The sequence below is a fragment of the Peromyscus californicus genome, unplaced genomic scaffold (assembly GCF_007827085.1).
Source record: "Peromyscus californicus insignis strain IS unplaced genomic scaffold, ASM782708v3 Scaffold_2__1_contigs__length_46816999, whole genome shotgun sequence".
Lineage (NCBI taxonomy): Eukaryota > Metazoa > Chordata > Mammalia > Rodentia > Cricetidae > Peromyscus > Peromyscus californicus.
Genome location: NW_026294540.1, coordinates 12,678,284 through 12,692,623, shown reverse-complemented (window position 1 = coordinate 12,692,623; position 14,340 = coordinate 12,678,284). Strand labels below are relative to the sequence as shown.

The 14,340-nt window shown below is 54.0% G+C and overlaps 2 protein-coding genes across 8 annotated transcripts in view; one reads left to right on the top strand and one right to left on the bottom strand.

Annotated features, from left to right (window-relative positions):
- The window catches only part of Tctn1 (tectonic family member 1), a 29,797-nt gene extending 20,228 nt beyond the window's left edge, over positions 1-9,569 (top strand). The window contains exons 9-16 of one of the 4 annotated variants that reach the window (XR_008222033.1): positions 841-966; positions 1,277-1,364; positions 2,283-2,421; positions 3,217-3,379; positions 6,119-6,238; positions 6,892-8,038; positions 8,136-8,317; positions 9,233-9,569. Coding sequence is in view for 3 of the 4 variants with exons in the window: in XM_052755298.1 (XP_052611258.1) it covers positions 841-966; positions 1,277-1,364; positions 2,283-2,421; positions 3,217-3,379; positions 6,119-6,238; positions 6,892-7,035 (780 nt within the window). In the remaining variant the exon portion in view is untranslated. Of the gene's footprint in view, positions 1-840; positions 967-1,276; positions 1,365-2,282; positions 2,422-3,216; positions 3,380-6,118; positions 6,239-6,891; positions 8,039-8,135; positions 8,318-9,232 lie in introns of those variants that run through there. The other 3 variants (XM_052755298.1, XM_052755297.1, XM_052755296.1) reach the window with 3 other exon arrangements.
- The window catches only part of Hvcn1 (hydrogen voltage gated channel 1), a 29,602-nt gene continuing 23,273 nt past the window's right edge, over positions 8,012-14,340 (bottom strand). For 3 of the 4 annotated variants that reach the window (XM_052755300.1, XM_052755301.1, XM_052755299.1), the window contains 3 exons: positions 11,952-12,056; positions 10,476-10,707; positions 8,188-8,544 (listed from right to left, as the gene is read on the bottom strand). In XM_052755300.1, the coding sequence (XP_052611260.1) occupies positions 8,195-8,544; positions 10,476-10,707; positions 11,952-12,056 (687 nt within the window). In that variant the 3' untranslated portion in view covers positions 8,188-8,194. Of the gene's footprint in view, positions 8,121-8,187; positions 8,545-10,475; positions 10,708-11,951; positions 12,057-14,340 lie in introns of those variants that run through there. The other variant, XM_052755302.1, reaches the window with a different exon arrangement.

The window sequence follows — 14,340 nt, the reverse complement described above, 5'->3', positions numbered from 1 at the left end:
CTTCGCAGTTCTGCTCTGACTGCCTGACTCCAGCCGTCGGCCTGCAGGGGAGCCGCACCCCCTCCAGGGAAAACTCTGGGCCAGACTCTGAGTTGTTTCTGCTGCTGCTCTGCTGTCTCAGGAGAGGACACGTCTTTACATGTCTCCCTAAACCCAACACCTTACAAGAGTACAGCAAAATTTTCTTGTTGGGGGCTGGGGAGATGGCTCAGTGAAGTAAGAATGTTTGTTCCATAAGCATAAGGACCTGAGTTCGAATCCCTAGCACCCATGTAAAAAGCCAAGCATGGAAGGAGCCAGGTGTTGGTGGCACACGCCTTTAATCCCAGTACTTGGGAGGCAGAGACAGGCAGATCTCTGTGAGTTCGAGGCCAGCCTGGTCTACAGAGTGAGATCTAGGACAGGCTCCAAAACTACACAGAGAAGCCCTGTCTCGAAAACAAAAAAACAAAAACTAAAAATAAGCATGGCTACTGTACCTGGCTGTAACCCCAGCATTGGGGTACAGACAACCAGATCCCAAGTGTGCACTGGCTGGCCAGCCTGTCTAAAATAGAGAGCTTGTGGTTCCATGAGAGACTGTGTCTCAAGGCAGGAAGGCAGAGTTACAAAGTAGGCTGTTCAAATTGTGCTTGAGTCGGCCGATCTGTAAGATCAAAAAATTGGTCACAGAGAGGCTGAGGTGGCGGCTCTGTCTACTGGGATGCTAAGGGGACATCACTGATGTGACTGGACAGCAGAGTCGGGGGTTGTGGCTTTTCTGTGGCTGCTCCATCAGAGGTGGTAGCATGGCTGCTGAGCGGTGGTGGGCAGAGGTGGATGAGCCCCGTTCTGTCCCAGGTGAAGTACAGCCTGCTGTACACAGCCACAGGCCAGATCCAGGAAGCCAGCCTCTCCCTCGTTCTGGGGACATTCAGCAGTACAGTGACTCTCCTGCAGCAGAAGTTTGAGATTCACTTTATTCAGGTAAGTTTCAGTGTTCTCTTCAATTATTCCGCTGCCAAGTTGAAGGAGAGCCTGACTTCTGGGGGAGGCACAGTCTAGAAGCATGACCCAGCTCCCCAGCCTGCACTTGCAGTGGTGTGTGGGGTTTGCCGGGAAGCCAGGTGCTGTCCCGTGCCTCACAGGCTCACAGAGTGCTGTCCTCCTACTCCCTCCGGGATCCATTTATACTTCAGAGCAGGGGAGCTGTCTTCCAGATGTTACCACGAGAAGCACTGTGTTGCCCCCACTGCTGCCTAAGTAATGTTGCACAGGACATCCCCTTGTCTTTCAGCACGGCAGCAAGCCTGTTCCTCGCAGTGGCAACCCTGGTTACAGAGTGGGACTCCCTCTGGCTGCTGGTTTTCAGCCTCAGAAGGGGTATCCTTTGTTTGAATCTGCGGAGAAGGTCACCTTCCCTGTCGGCATGGATGGACTTCGTTTCCATTTGTTGCCAAGGATGCTGTGGGCAGCTTGTGGGAGGGAAGCACCTGACTGGCCAGAGCTTCCTCTGGGCCAGTAAGATGTGGTGGGGTTGGGTGTAAGTAGAGACTTAGGAGAAGGTGACAGTGTATTTCACAGGATGCCAAAGCTGGACTGTGGTGGCGCACACCTTTAATCCCAGCCCTCAGGAGGCAGAGGCAGGTGGATCTCTGTGAGTTCGAGGCCAGCCTGGTCTACAAAGCAAATTCTAGGACAGCCAGGACTGTTACACAGAGAAACCCTCATCTTGAAAAAAAAAAAAAAACAAAAACAAAAGAAAGAAACAACACCACCAAGGACACCCGAAGGCAGGAGGGTTGGAATCATTTATTCCTTCACTTTTGTTTTTGTTTTTTTGAAACAGATCTCTCTGTCCTGAAGCTCACTGTGTAGACCAGGCTAGCCTCAGTCTCACAGATCCTCCTTTGGGACTTGAGCGTACTAGGAGAGCACTCTGCCCCTGAGCTCTACCTCAGCCCTTTCCTTATCCTTCATTTAAAAACAAGGTTGTGGCAAGTTGCCCTGGCTAGTCTTGAACTCATTGGTTCAGGAATCCTCACATGTGCAACCCTCCTTAGCCTTCTTGGTAGCTTGACTATCAGCCCGGCCACCACACCCGGCTGGAATTAACTGTGAAGGTGCGCCAGTCAAGGAAAAGATTTTACTGGCGTCTTTTTGTCCCTTCCCGGCAACAGCCCAGAGGCCCAGAGCAGGGGATTGCACCTCGCTCGTGTCTCATGTCCTACCGTGAAGCCATTGTCCTCCTGCACAGTCTGGCTGCTCTGGAACTGTTACCTCCCTTAACAGCCTGTGAATGTCTGGGATTATTCAGACAACGAACAGACAAGGCCAGTTTACTATTCTTCGTAGCGCAGGCGCGCAGGACTGTCTTGCCAGTGAGGGGCTCCGCGACCCCGTGCTGTTTGGCTACAACGTGCAGTCTGGCTGTCAGCTCAGGTGAGGGTGGCAGTGGCAAAGAGAGCATCCTCCCTTCCCCTACTTTAACCAAGTCACCAGCAAAACCACTATAGCCCTGCCATTCCCCAACACGGCAGAGGACTGATCGCAGAGCTGTGTGTGTGTTTTGTGGTTAAGAGCTTTTGAGTTCTCAGCAAACATATTTCCCTTGAAAGCCCTTTCTGTTTCTGGAATTTAACTTTATAGCACAGGAGAGCCACTGAATGAAAACTGGAATGAGATGAGACCTCCCTACATAGCTCAGGCTAGACTCAAACCACTGATCCTCCTGCAGCATAGCGCAGCCTCCTGGGTGCTGCAGTGGCATTTCTGGATCTTTGGGTCTGTGTGCTTGTGGCTGAATCCCCACTCTGTACAAACACACGTCTTTGCCCCTTCATTTCCCGTCTCTACCCATGCCTTTTCCACGTGGTTGGAGGGACTCCATCATTAGTTTGATTGCTAGCTCTGATCTCAGAGCAGCAGTTCTTCCTGAGGGTTCCACGGAACACTTCCCCACAGGATGCCAGGAGGCAGCAGCCCAGGATAAACCCCGGGTCCCTCCTGTGAAACTCACATGTGCCAGCACCCCTCAGGAGGACAGGATATGGGAAAGCCACTGTGTTGCCCGGCTTCTGGCCATGGCACACCATAGAGGGGGGGTGTGGAATACAGGTTGGGAAACTGTTGGGGTCATCTCCATGACCAGGGGTTAGATGGTCGCATTTTTGGAGAGGAAGAAAGGATGGAGGTTGTCAGTGCCTCCCTGAGTTGGCCTCTCTTTCCTTCCCAAAGACTGACAGGCGCCATCCCCTGTGGGATCCTGGCACAGAAGATTCAGGGCCTGCTGAGAGGCCAGGCCTTCCCCGACTATGTGGCTGCCTTTGGGAATTCCCGGGCCCAGGACGTGCAGGACTGGGTGCCTGTGCGTTATGTCACCCACTCCTCCAACGTGAAGGTAAAGGGGGGAGGCTGCTGGCCACCTGCTAGTGTGCCCTCCTCTGTCAGCTGGGTCACAGGTGGGGAGGGAGGCACTGGGGAGGGAGTGGGGTGGCTGCGCCCTTCCTCACAATGTCTCTGTCAGCAGTTGTCCAGCCTCTGTTTGCTTCCCCGGCACATGGGAACTGAAAGGACCAGAGTCAGCACCAGACACCCCAAGACCAGGTTCTCAGCACAAAGGAGGGACAGAGGGCAGGGAATGATAGACAAAGACAGGAGAGAGAGAGAGAAGGGAAAAGGACAAGGGGGAGGGGAAGGGATATTTGCTCTGGAGAGACAAAGGTCTGCCTCTAGATAGAGGAGACAGACGTGGCCCCTTGGCAAAAGGGAAGAAGGGAAACCCCGTGTTAGGATGAGGTGTTTCATTTTAATTGGGCATGTTAATTAGGGTAGCCAAAGGGGGCTTTTGATTGCTGGACTTCAATACTTTGATAGCTGGACCTGGTGGTCAGCCTCAGGAGGAGGGAGTGGCCAGATAAGGGAATGGACCTTGGTGGCCAGCTTTAGGAATGTGATCTAACAGTTTAGCAAGGCAGAGGGAATGGGGGAGGGCAAGGCCTGCCAGAGCCCTTCAGAAACGACATCACTGACCCCACAGGGCTGTGGAGAGGGCTAAGTTTGTTTGGTTGTTGGCAGGACAAGTGGTCACTCCATAAACTGGAAGCGCGAGTGACCACCACCGTCACTGTGGTTGAGAAATAAATCTCCTAATCCAAAAAAATGACATCCAAATCTGAAACTTTAAGTGCCAACATGTCACCACTATGGTGGCGATGGTCAAAACTTGGGCCCAGTGAAGTACCATTATTTCTAGACTGACTGGGTGAGGCGGACATGAACAATGGATTTCCTGTCTAGCCTCCTGAATTTCTCAGTCATCATGGCTATGCAAATATTCCAAACCCCAGGATGGTCGGCCTGGACAGCAGTGACGCAGTAAGCCTTCCTCAGGCATTTGGTGACAGGAGGGACATGGGATGTGGCCTCCTGTCTCCATCACTTCCATCCCATGCCTCGGGGCTATAATGGCAGCCCACCCACACATGAGCTCTTTCAGTTCCCAAGTTCCCCAAACAGTTTAATGGAAGCTGACATCCTACAAATAGCTTCCTGGTCACACGTGACTCCTCTGCCCACCTCCTCCTTTTGTCTTAGCAGCCAAGTGTGGGCTGTCCCCAGCGGAGGCGTGCACTCCATTCTCTCCTAATTGCCCAGCTATTTCTTGTCGCAGCTGCGGCAGGCCTCTCATTATCTGCTTTGGATATTTATAAGGAGTGGCGCCGTGGGGAGAGGAACCTCACCAGACCCCCACTCCGAGGATCGCCTAACTCCTGCGCTCAGCCACCAGTGAACCTGGGGGATGACTCTTAGCTTTCTGGCACTGGGTAAAGACACCAGTCCTCAGTGCCAGGGGCAGCAGGCCCAGGGCATCTGCTGTTCACACCCGCTGCACCTGCAGCTTCTCCTAGCAACCGGATATTGGCAAGCCGGTTTGGTGATAAGGTTTCTAAAGGTTCTTGCAAGCCAAGGAACCCGTTAATGCTTTTGACGGTCTCCAGTTTAGCAAGTCTGCTAGCTTTTAATGCCAGGACATAATTTAGAGAAAATATACGTGGGAAGTCAAACCTACGGGAAGTACCATAGCTTCGTGGGCTCCCCGTCTACCCACTGTGCAGAAGCTGCAGTCCCCCAGTTATCAGCAAAAGGATGGATGGTCTGGAGGGCCCAATGCCCATTTCCCTTGGGACTGTCCAAGCAAAGGTCCTGGGACAGAGTCAGGATCCAGCCTTAGCTCGGGTAGCCCATGCTGGCCCCCGCAGTGCAGATGAAGCACTGTTGTTACCTTTCTTTTGTTCGTTTGAGACAGGGTCTTCCTCTACAGCCCTGATTGTCCTGGAACTCCCTGTGTAGGCCAGGCTGGCCTTGAACTCACAGAGATCCGCCTGCCTCTGCCTCCTGAGTGCTGGGATTAAAGGTGTGCACCACCACTGCCCGGCATTTTTTTTTCAAGATTGAAAAAAAATTCTTTGTATAAGCATATGTATGTATGTGCATCATATGGGTGCCTAGGGCCTTCAGAGGCTAGAAGAGGGTGGTGGGTCTCCTGGAACTGAAGTAACAAGTGGTTGTGAGCTGCGGTGTGGGTGCTGGAGACTGAACCCAGGCGGTCCTGCAAGAGCAGCCAGTGCTCAGGGCTGCAGAGCCGTCTCTCCCGCCCAAGGTGTATCTTCATTTCTTGTGGAGGAAATTAGATAAAAGCATGCTTCTGTTTCCTCTGTTCGCACTTGAACCCGAGCTACAATCAAATTCACCTTTTCTCTGTTGAATTCTGTCCGTCTCTCCCCTACTGTCCCTCTGGCCAGTTTCCAGAAGCTCCTCTGAGGTGGATGTGGGCCGGTTGAGGCCCTGAAGGTCCCACCACTGGATAGCGGGACTGCCCTCCTCCACAGTGACGAGGCCTTCTTTGGGAACGGGAGGGGCTGGACCCTGTCTCTCACTGGGTGGTACAGTCGTGGGAGCCGAGGGGCTGTAACGACTCAGGCTCTGGAAACTTATTTGTACCTGAACTCGCATAGTGTGTTCACCCTTGTGTTCCGAACGTTTTGTGATTGGCAAACATCTTATACACAGAATTCAAGTGCTCAGCTGCGGATTGCGGTTGTGTAATATTCTGGTTTAATCTAGTTTTCTCCTGCAGGGCCCGTGCCAGCTCCCCGTGGCTTTGGGGATAGAAGTGAAATGGACTAAGTATGGGTCCCTGCTGAACCCCCAAGCCAGGATAGTGAACGTCACTGCCCAGCTCTTCTCCATTCCAGAGGTAGGCCTGCTGGCGACGGTCTCCACGGGCTGGGGTGTGGCCTGACGGTAGGCCCAGGATTAGCCCGGGCTAACCCCCAACCTTGCACCGAAAGAATAAACCACAACCAAATAAGAGGAGCAGGTGAAGACAGGACGAGGTGAGAGCAGGTGTGACAGGAAAAGTTTATTACTTGGTGTGAAGGATTATAATTTCTATTTAGATTTCAGTTTTTTTTTTAAGACAGGGTCTCAAGGCTGGACTTGAGCTGTTAATCCTCATGTCACAGCTCCCACGTTCAGGGACAGGAAGCTAGTGCTGCTGTGCCTGGTGGAATTTGGTATTTTGACATAGGCTCGTCTCCTGTAACCCAGGCTGGTCTCAAACTTGCGACTCTTGGCGTCAGCCTCCTGAGTAATAAGGGGCAAGTGCCATCGTGCCTAACTAATTTTGAATCTCAAAACAGTTTCATCATCATCCTTTAACTTTTACTGCGAGGGGAAAACTCACTGACAGGTTTTATTCGTGGTCACAACAACCGTGGTTGCTCTTGCTGGATCAGCCTGGAGCGTGGTGCACCTCGGCTGCGCTGGGCCTCAGCGACTCCACAGACCTGCCAGACTCCAGCTGAGTGAGGAAGATGATGACCGTGCCCGTTCTGTCTTCCATTACAGCCCCTCCCAGGGCCCGAGAGGACGATTGTCATCTCCACCACAGTGACATTTGTGGATGTGTCAGCCCCTGCGGAGGCAGGCTTCCGAGCCCCACCCACCATCAACGCCAGGCTGCCCTTCAGCTTCTTCTTCCCATTTGTGTGATGCGGGTGGCCCTGCAGGAGTGAGTACGCACCCTGAAGGTCTTCCCTTCTGCAGCAGTGGGCGCCCAGGCCCGAGGCTCAGGAGGACCCTGACCTAGGTGCTCCTCCCCTTAAACCAGCTCTCTGCCCATCTCCGTGTCTCTTCCTCTCAGAAACTTTACCCTGCTGGACTGGGGGTCAGGTCTGGTGGTCACGGGCCTTGTCGCCTCTGGTGAGGTGGAGGGACAGAGCCTGATGTAGCAATGCATGGAGAGCCTCCTCAGGGCATTATCCCTCATCTCTCGGGAGCTGTCTTCAAAATGCCCATCAGCGTTGGAGAAGTACAAACCTGTAAGAGGCTGTATAAAAACCTGTGCCCACAAGGGCACTGTACCCCAAGATGATGCTAATTACAGGGCCGTCTGGGGGCCCCCCCTGCCGTGAGCTAGCTCTGTAACTGGTGGGCTGGTGTGGGCTGCCACCCGGGAGAGAATGTGGTAGGCGGGCCCAGGAGAAAGAGGGCGCTTATTTTATACATTAATTGTACAGTAATTGAGAGGGATGCTGATGAGTGCAGAGCCAGTTTGAAGCTGACACAGTTGGATGCTGCAGAGGAGGGGCTGGGTACCAGGATGCCTCCCCTAGGGGATGCAGTGGGAGAAGCTGTGGACCGGCTAAGGAAGGTTTTCTAGAACGGGCTGGGGCAAGGTGTCAGCTTCTCCTCCTTTCAGAATATGCCTACGAAAGGGTGGGCCGGTCCCCTACACACGGAGGGAAGCAGTGGCATTAAGTTTTCCAAGCCCAACTTCCTTGTCCGTTTTTGAACAGAGTCCAGCTGAGAAAAGGTGGTCATGATTCCTTTGCTGCAGGAGGAGGGCGTGGACAGGTGGCGCCGGGTCAGACCGAAGAGGCAGCGGAGCTGACAGATGTGTCCCCAGCATCCAGCAAGCGCAAGCCAAGGCAAAGATGAGGACTGGACTTGGCAGCACACAGTTGCTCTCTGGCCAGCGCCCGGCTTCTCTAGGGTAGAGCTTCTGGAAGGCTAGTTCCCGTCCCGAGAAGTCCGTTCTGTCTCAGCAGCTTGTTAAGTCTCTCAATTTCTTGTTCCTGTTGTAAAAGCAGACAGACACCGGCCGATGAGCTTCTGAGCCACATTCCCACAGGCCTGGGGCTACAGAGAGCTAAGAGCCAGTCTGTGGCATTCTGGCTGCTGAGGGGAGCCGTTCCCAGGAGGGGCCCTGGGCAGTGACAACAGGAACAAGATGCCCTGAGGAGGGACTGGGCCTGGCTCCAGGAGCCGCTGCGTAAGCCAAAAAGACTGGGAAGAAGGGGCAGCAGGCAGGGTTGTGGGCTACAGGGGACGGGCAGTCGTGGGCTGGAGGGGACGGCAGTGGAACCGGTCCCCCGAGCCGCCTCACCTTCTCAGAGCAGCTGAATTCCAGGTGCTGGATCTTGGTGGCCAGTTGAATGTTTATCTGCTTTAACCTTAAGATCTGCCGTTCCGAGCGCGTCTTCACCGAGATGATGATGCCTGGAAGGGAGGGGAGGGTCGTGGTGCAACAGCTTGTTTTAACTGTGTGTGTGTGTGAGAGAGAGAGACAGAGACAGAGAGACAGAGACGGAGACAGAGAGACAGAGATGGAGACAGAGATGGAGACAGAGACAGAAAAAGAAAGAGGGGGTACTTGTGGACATCAGAGGACAGCTTGTGGGAACCAGTTCTTGGCCTTTGTCATGCGGGTCCTAGGGCTTGAACTCAGGTCATCAAGCTTAGTGGCAAGTGTCTTTAGTGACTGAGCCCTCTAGTCAGCCCCAAGACTTGTATGCTAATTCCTGAATATACTTGGGACCCTAGCGACAACTGTCACTGGCAGCCTCAGCCAGGAGGGCAAGATTGCCATTTCTTTCTTTCTTTTTTTCCAAGACAGGGTTTCTCTGTGTAGCTTTGGTGCCTGACCTGGAACTCACTCTGTAGCCCAGGCTGGCCTCGAACTCACAGAGATCCACCTGCCTCTGCCTCCCGAGTGCTGGGATTAAAGGCGTGTGCCGCCGCCACCACCACCCGGTTCAAGATTGCCATTTCTGAGCCAGAGAGTACGCAGTTAGGTAGTCTTTCCCTGAGGCCCCCATGGCACAGTCTCTGCAGACCCCTGTGTTCCCATTCCCCAAGGACAAGTGTCCCCAGCAGTAACTGAAAGCTGCTTGTCTTCCCTGGGCAGAGTCCAGAGTGGGGAGATGAAAAGGCCCAAAGTTAAAGCCCCTGCTTTAACTGTGCTGGAGCGTGGCCCTGACTGGTTGACACATGACCTGCTAACCTGGGATGCCTTGCACAGCTCCAGTGACCCACGGCTCCTGACCCCACGGCCAGTCTCAAGAAACACCAGTGCTGCCCCTCAGATACAAACCCAGATAAGGCCCACGAGTACCACGAGGTCACCTGCCCCAGCTGCCCCATGAGGCTTCCAGCCCCTCTCAGCCAGGGCGCCCCATCAGGAGCCCACTCTCTGTGGCTGCGCTGTGGTGTATTTAATAAACCTTTCACCTCTGTCTTTTTAATTAATTCGTGTAAATACCGTGTGTCACCAGCCTGTCACCTCCGTCTCCACAGGACACAAAGGAATGTTCCTCGTATGCTTTTCTCTTCTGCCCAGAGCTAAGCTGGCTGAGCTGCGACCACCTGCAATCCCAGGCCGCAGCAGCCCTCTACCTGCAGCTCTGGGGAACTGAGTGGGCAGTGGGACAGGAGGTGCCAGCCAGAGCCCCTGAGGTCACTGCCACCCACTCACCTCAGCCTTCCCAAGCCTAGCTGACTATCTCCATCCCCTGAGGACACCCCAGGTTCTCGGCAGCAAAACTGCTGAGGGGCACAGAGCTTGGAAAGTGACTACAGTAGTTCTTGAGAAGACTGAAGGGCTTCACCCGCCAGCCAGCCATGGCCCCGCAGAAGCGCTGCTCCTCAGACCCGGATGCCAGGGGCCGCGTTTGTGCCTGGCAGAGCAAGATCTCCCTGAGTGTCCTGTCCAGATCCAGAAGCCAGGGGATGGTAACAAGTGTCAGCAACAGTGGTCACTCACGGAAACTGGAAGCTCCATGAGGGGCCCCTGGAGTTGGGCAGTCAGCACAGAGCACCGCTCAGCCACCTGCCTCCCTTCTGGAGGATGCTGTCCTCCTGTGCTGCCTGGGGCAAGAGTCCCGTACGTCCATAGCTACCTCCTGGTAACCATGAAAATATGGCCAGAGTGTGAAACGACTTTGGAGCAATCATGGTCCGCAGCCAGAGGTGGCAGCTCGTCACCAAGTATTACTATCTACCTTTCTCCAGATTCCAAGGAGGCAGCAGCCATGACAGAAACCAGGTATGAGATCCTGGGCATCTGGTGACTGTATTGCCACCTTGGTACCCACCACAGTGCCTACCCCCACCCCCCACCTCCACGCAGCCTAGGAGCACGGGAGACGCACCGTTGATGATCCGGGCCACCCGCCAGAGCCGCAGCAGGATCAGCAGGCCAAGAGCTTCAAACTGGTGCTTTTTAAAGAAGAGGATGAGGTCGAGGATGAAGGACACCACCACCACGATGGCATCCAGGATCTCAAACTTGTGGTGGAAGAACTCCAGGCGGAAGACAAAGATCTTCAGGAAAATCTCCAACATGAAGAAGACCAGGACGGCAAAACTCAAGTAGTGGAAGGCCTGTGGGGACAGAACGGGCCGGGAGCACTGACCGTCACAGGGCCGTCCCTGGCCACCGCTGCCAACCCCAAGCACACCAGCCTGGTACCAGAGAGGACTCAGTGCCGAAGACAGCTGTCCCCATCACAGACAAGGCTTCCACTCGTTGAGGATAATGAGGCTGGGCTGTCAACCCAGTGCTTGGGAAGCTGAGGCAGGAAGATCAAGAGTTCAAGGCCTGCCTGGGCCACAGAGTGAAACTGGCTAAACTAGCCATAGAGACGGGCTGCGGCCGCACTCTGTCCTGAGCGCTTTCACAGCACTCACAAGGCCGGGGCTTTGCTTTCCAGTGCCAGAGAGAACAATAACCCCAGCCCTCCAGTGTCCTCTGGCCCAGCCACCCCACTGCGAGGAACACAGCCTGTGGATGGGCAGGCACATTGGCCGGTCACTGCAGTACTATGGGCAGAACTGTGTGGAGGGGACAATGTCAGTGTCCAATAAAAGGCGCACACCTTTAATCCCAGCACCTGGGAGACAGAGGCAGGTGGATCTCTGAGTTTGAGGCCAGCCTGGTCTACAAATCGAGTTCCAGGATGGCCAAGGCTACACAGAGAAACCCTGTCTGTGAATGAATGAATGCACCTGCTAGACAGACGATGGCACTTCCTGTAACTGTTACTCCACTGCTGAGGCCTGGAGGAGAGTCACACACTCCCTGAGGGGTCAATAAAGACTAGTGATACATGGGGTGGGGGATTTAGCTCAGTGGTAGAGCGCTTGCCTAGCAAGCGCAAGGCCCTGGGTTCGGTCCTCAGCTCCCCCCCGCCAAAAAAAAAGACTAGTGGTACCTGAAGAGTTCCCAGTTTCTTTCTAAGGAAGCCGGGAAGCAAGGGCATACTCCAGCTCACGTGGTCATGTCAAAAGGACATGTAGCCGCCTTACTGAGGCTCACAGTGGCCATACTGGGGACAAAAAGTGTAAGATTGATTGTAACACACCCCAGTAAGGCATGCCCCCCAGGGAAAGAGCAGGAGGAGGTTGGGCTCATTCACGTGCACTGAGCAGCATCAGGTGACCCGGTCAGCACCCTCCCCGCCTGCAGATAGTGACGCCATCCGCAGTGCCCTGTATATGCCCTGGCTGCCTATGGACCTGAGCCGGGTGCATGCATGGCTCGGGTGGGGCTGGTGTGCACCTGCAGCACGGGTGTGCCTGTACACGTGTGCACCTGTACCACGTGTGTGCCCGTACCACGTGCATACCTTGACCGCATAGTCTTTCTTGTCTGGCTCAATGATCTTCAGATCCAGGAGGAGCTCAGCAAGTACCAGGAGGGCATCCAGGATCACCAGGCAGATGATGATGACCTGGTGGGGAGGAGCAGAGGACGTGAGGCCAGGATGGGACCACTTCATTCTCAGGAACCACTGGGAAATGGTTAAGAATGGGACCCCTGCCCCCTCCTCCTACTCTCCAGGGAGCCCTGCCTTCTCCTCCCTTGCCCCGACCATGCAGGGTGGGCCTGTCACACTCTGGGAGCAGCTTGATTCGCCCACTGGGTGATCACATTGTCACCCCAGTCCCTGAGGACAGGCAGCCTTTGGGGGGCCCCTTCTGGAACTCAGAGTCCCAAGGCTGGGGTGTGTTGAATAACTTATGAGCATCTGCTCTGTGTGTACCCCGGCAACAGCAAACCACAGAGAAAGAAAAAAAATGAAACTTAAAACCAAAACCCTATTTGCCTGTTAGGAGTGGCATTTGCTTTGTGAGATGGTACTGGAGAAACAGACTGGGCGACCAAGGGACAGGGAGTAAGACTGTGGACCCCAAAGGGAGAGGAGTTCCCAAGCTCCCCACAGGGCACTCAGGGTCCCATTCTATTTGATTGTTTTTTCAAGATAGGGTTTCTCTGGAACTCATTCTGTAGACGAGGTTGTCCTTGAACTCAGAGATCTGCCTGCCTCTGCCTCCTGAGTGCTGGGATTAAAGGCATGTGCCACCGCCCAGCTTGACCTTATGTTTTGAGGCAGGGTCTCTCACTGGGGTGGGCTTTCTAAACTAACCAGCCTGCGAGCCCCAGGAGTCCTGTCTCTCTTCAGCACTATCACACCAGGTTCTTCTGTCTTCTGTTAAAACCTGGGTTCCGGACCCCAGAACTTGCGTCCTCTTACTTGGAAAGCAAGCACTTTATTGACAGAACCATCTTCCCAGCCTGTTTTTTTTTTTTTAATTCTTGTTTATTTTAGAACCAGAGGGATTAGCAAAGTCGCATGCTCTAAAACCAAAGCACAACTGCATTGAGAACAGACCCACCACACACACCACCAAAAGGCATGAAGCATGGATCTGTGCTACTGTGTGGATGAGCTGTGAACATGCTGTGTTGCGTGTAGACAGCGCCTCAGGCCACCCGTGATGTGATCACAGAACACTGGGAAAATGCAGACTGCAGGGTGGCGGTAGGGCAGGATGGACAGTGACAATATTCTGAACTGGCTAGTGGTGAGCTATGCAGTACTCTGTGCACTACACACCACAGAAATACTCATCACTTTAAAATGATTAATTTTAGCCAAGCAGTGGTGGCGCACGCCTTTAATCCCAGTACTTGAGAAGCAGAGACAGGTGGATCTCTGTGAGTTCGAGGCCAGCCTGGTCTACAGAGCGAGTTCCAGGAAAGCTAGCGCTGTTACACAGAGAAACCTTGTCTCAGAAAACAAAACAAAAAAAGATTAATTGTTTATCATGTGACTGTCACCTGAAGTTAGAAGTGAGAAAGAGAGACCAAGAAAAGACAAAGATGGATCTTAATGCTTAGCCTCTATAAACTGATGCCCCAAACCTCAAATCTGCCCCTCTACCTGGTTGCTTTCTGTGGGAGGGGAGTCACATCCCTTTGCTAACCCAGATCCTGCCCTGTTGGGTGCACTGGAACCAAAGCCTCAGCTGGCCACACACTGCACTCCAGTGACAATGGGCGTGTGCGGCCAGGTGAGCAGAGGGCTCATCTCTGGCCGCCCCGGATCAAGGTCAAAGTGCCAGACCCATCTCACATCGCCTTCCCGGGAGGCTGACTCATCCATGTCCCCTCTTGATTATACCATCTCATGTGACACGCTCTGGCACTGTGTTGCAGATCCTACCATCAGAGAGCAAAACTCCTGAACCGCTGTCCCCTCCTCCCATCCCATCTGGCTTCCATCCAAAATCCTGAACGTATCTGGTCATGTCACCCACACACAGCCCGTCCACAGCAGCCCGTCTCGTTGAAAAACCTTGTTGCTTTATCCACAGGAACCTTGTACCCCTCCTCCACTCCCCGACTCAGTAGGCCACAGTCTCCTTTCATCCCAGGCCCTTGAGCATCTCAGTCCCCTGCCTGAAACATGCCCTTCCACCCCTGGGGCCTACTGCGCTCAACCTTGAATGTCAGGTGACAGTCACCATCGACCTCTTGACTCCCAGTCTCTGTCCAGACTTTTAGACCTCATCCCTTCCCTGCAGGGGACCTGTAGCCATGCTAAGCAGCATTTGACATTCCTGCCACTCCAGACTGTCACATCCAGCTTGCTGCCATCTACAATACATAGACACTGTCCCCTCAGGGGATGCCTTTATGGTAGTCCTCTTTTTTTCCAGCCTGAGAGTGAG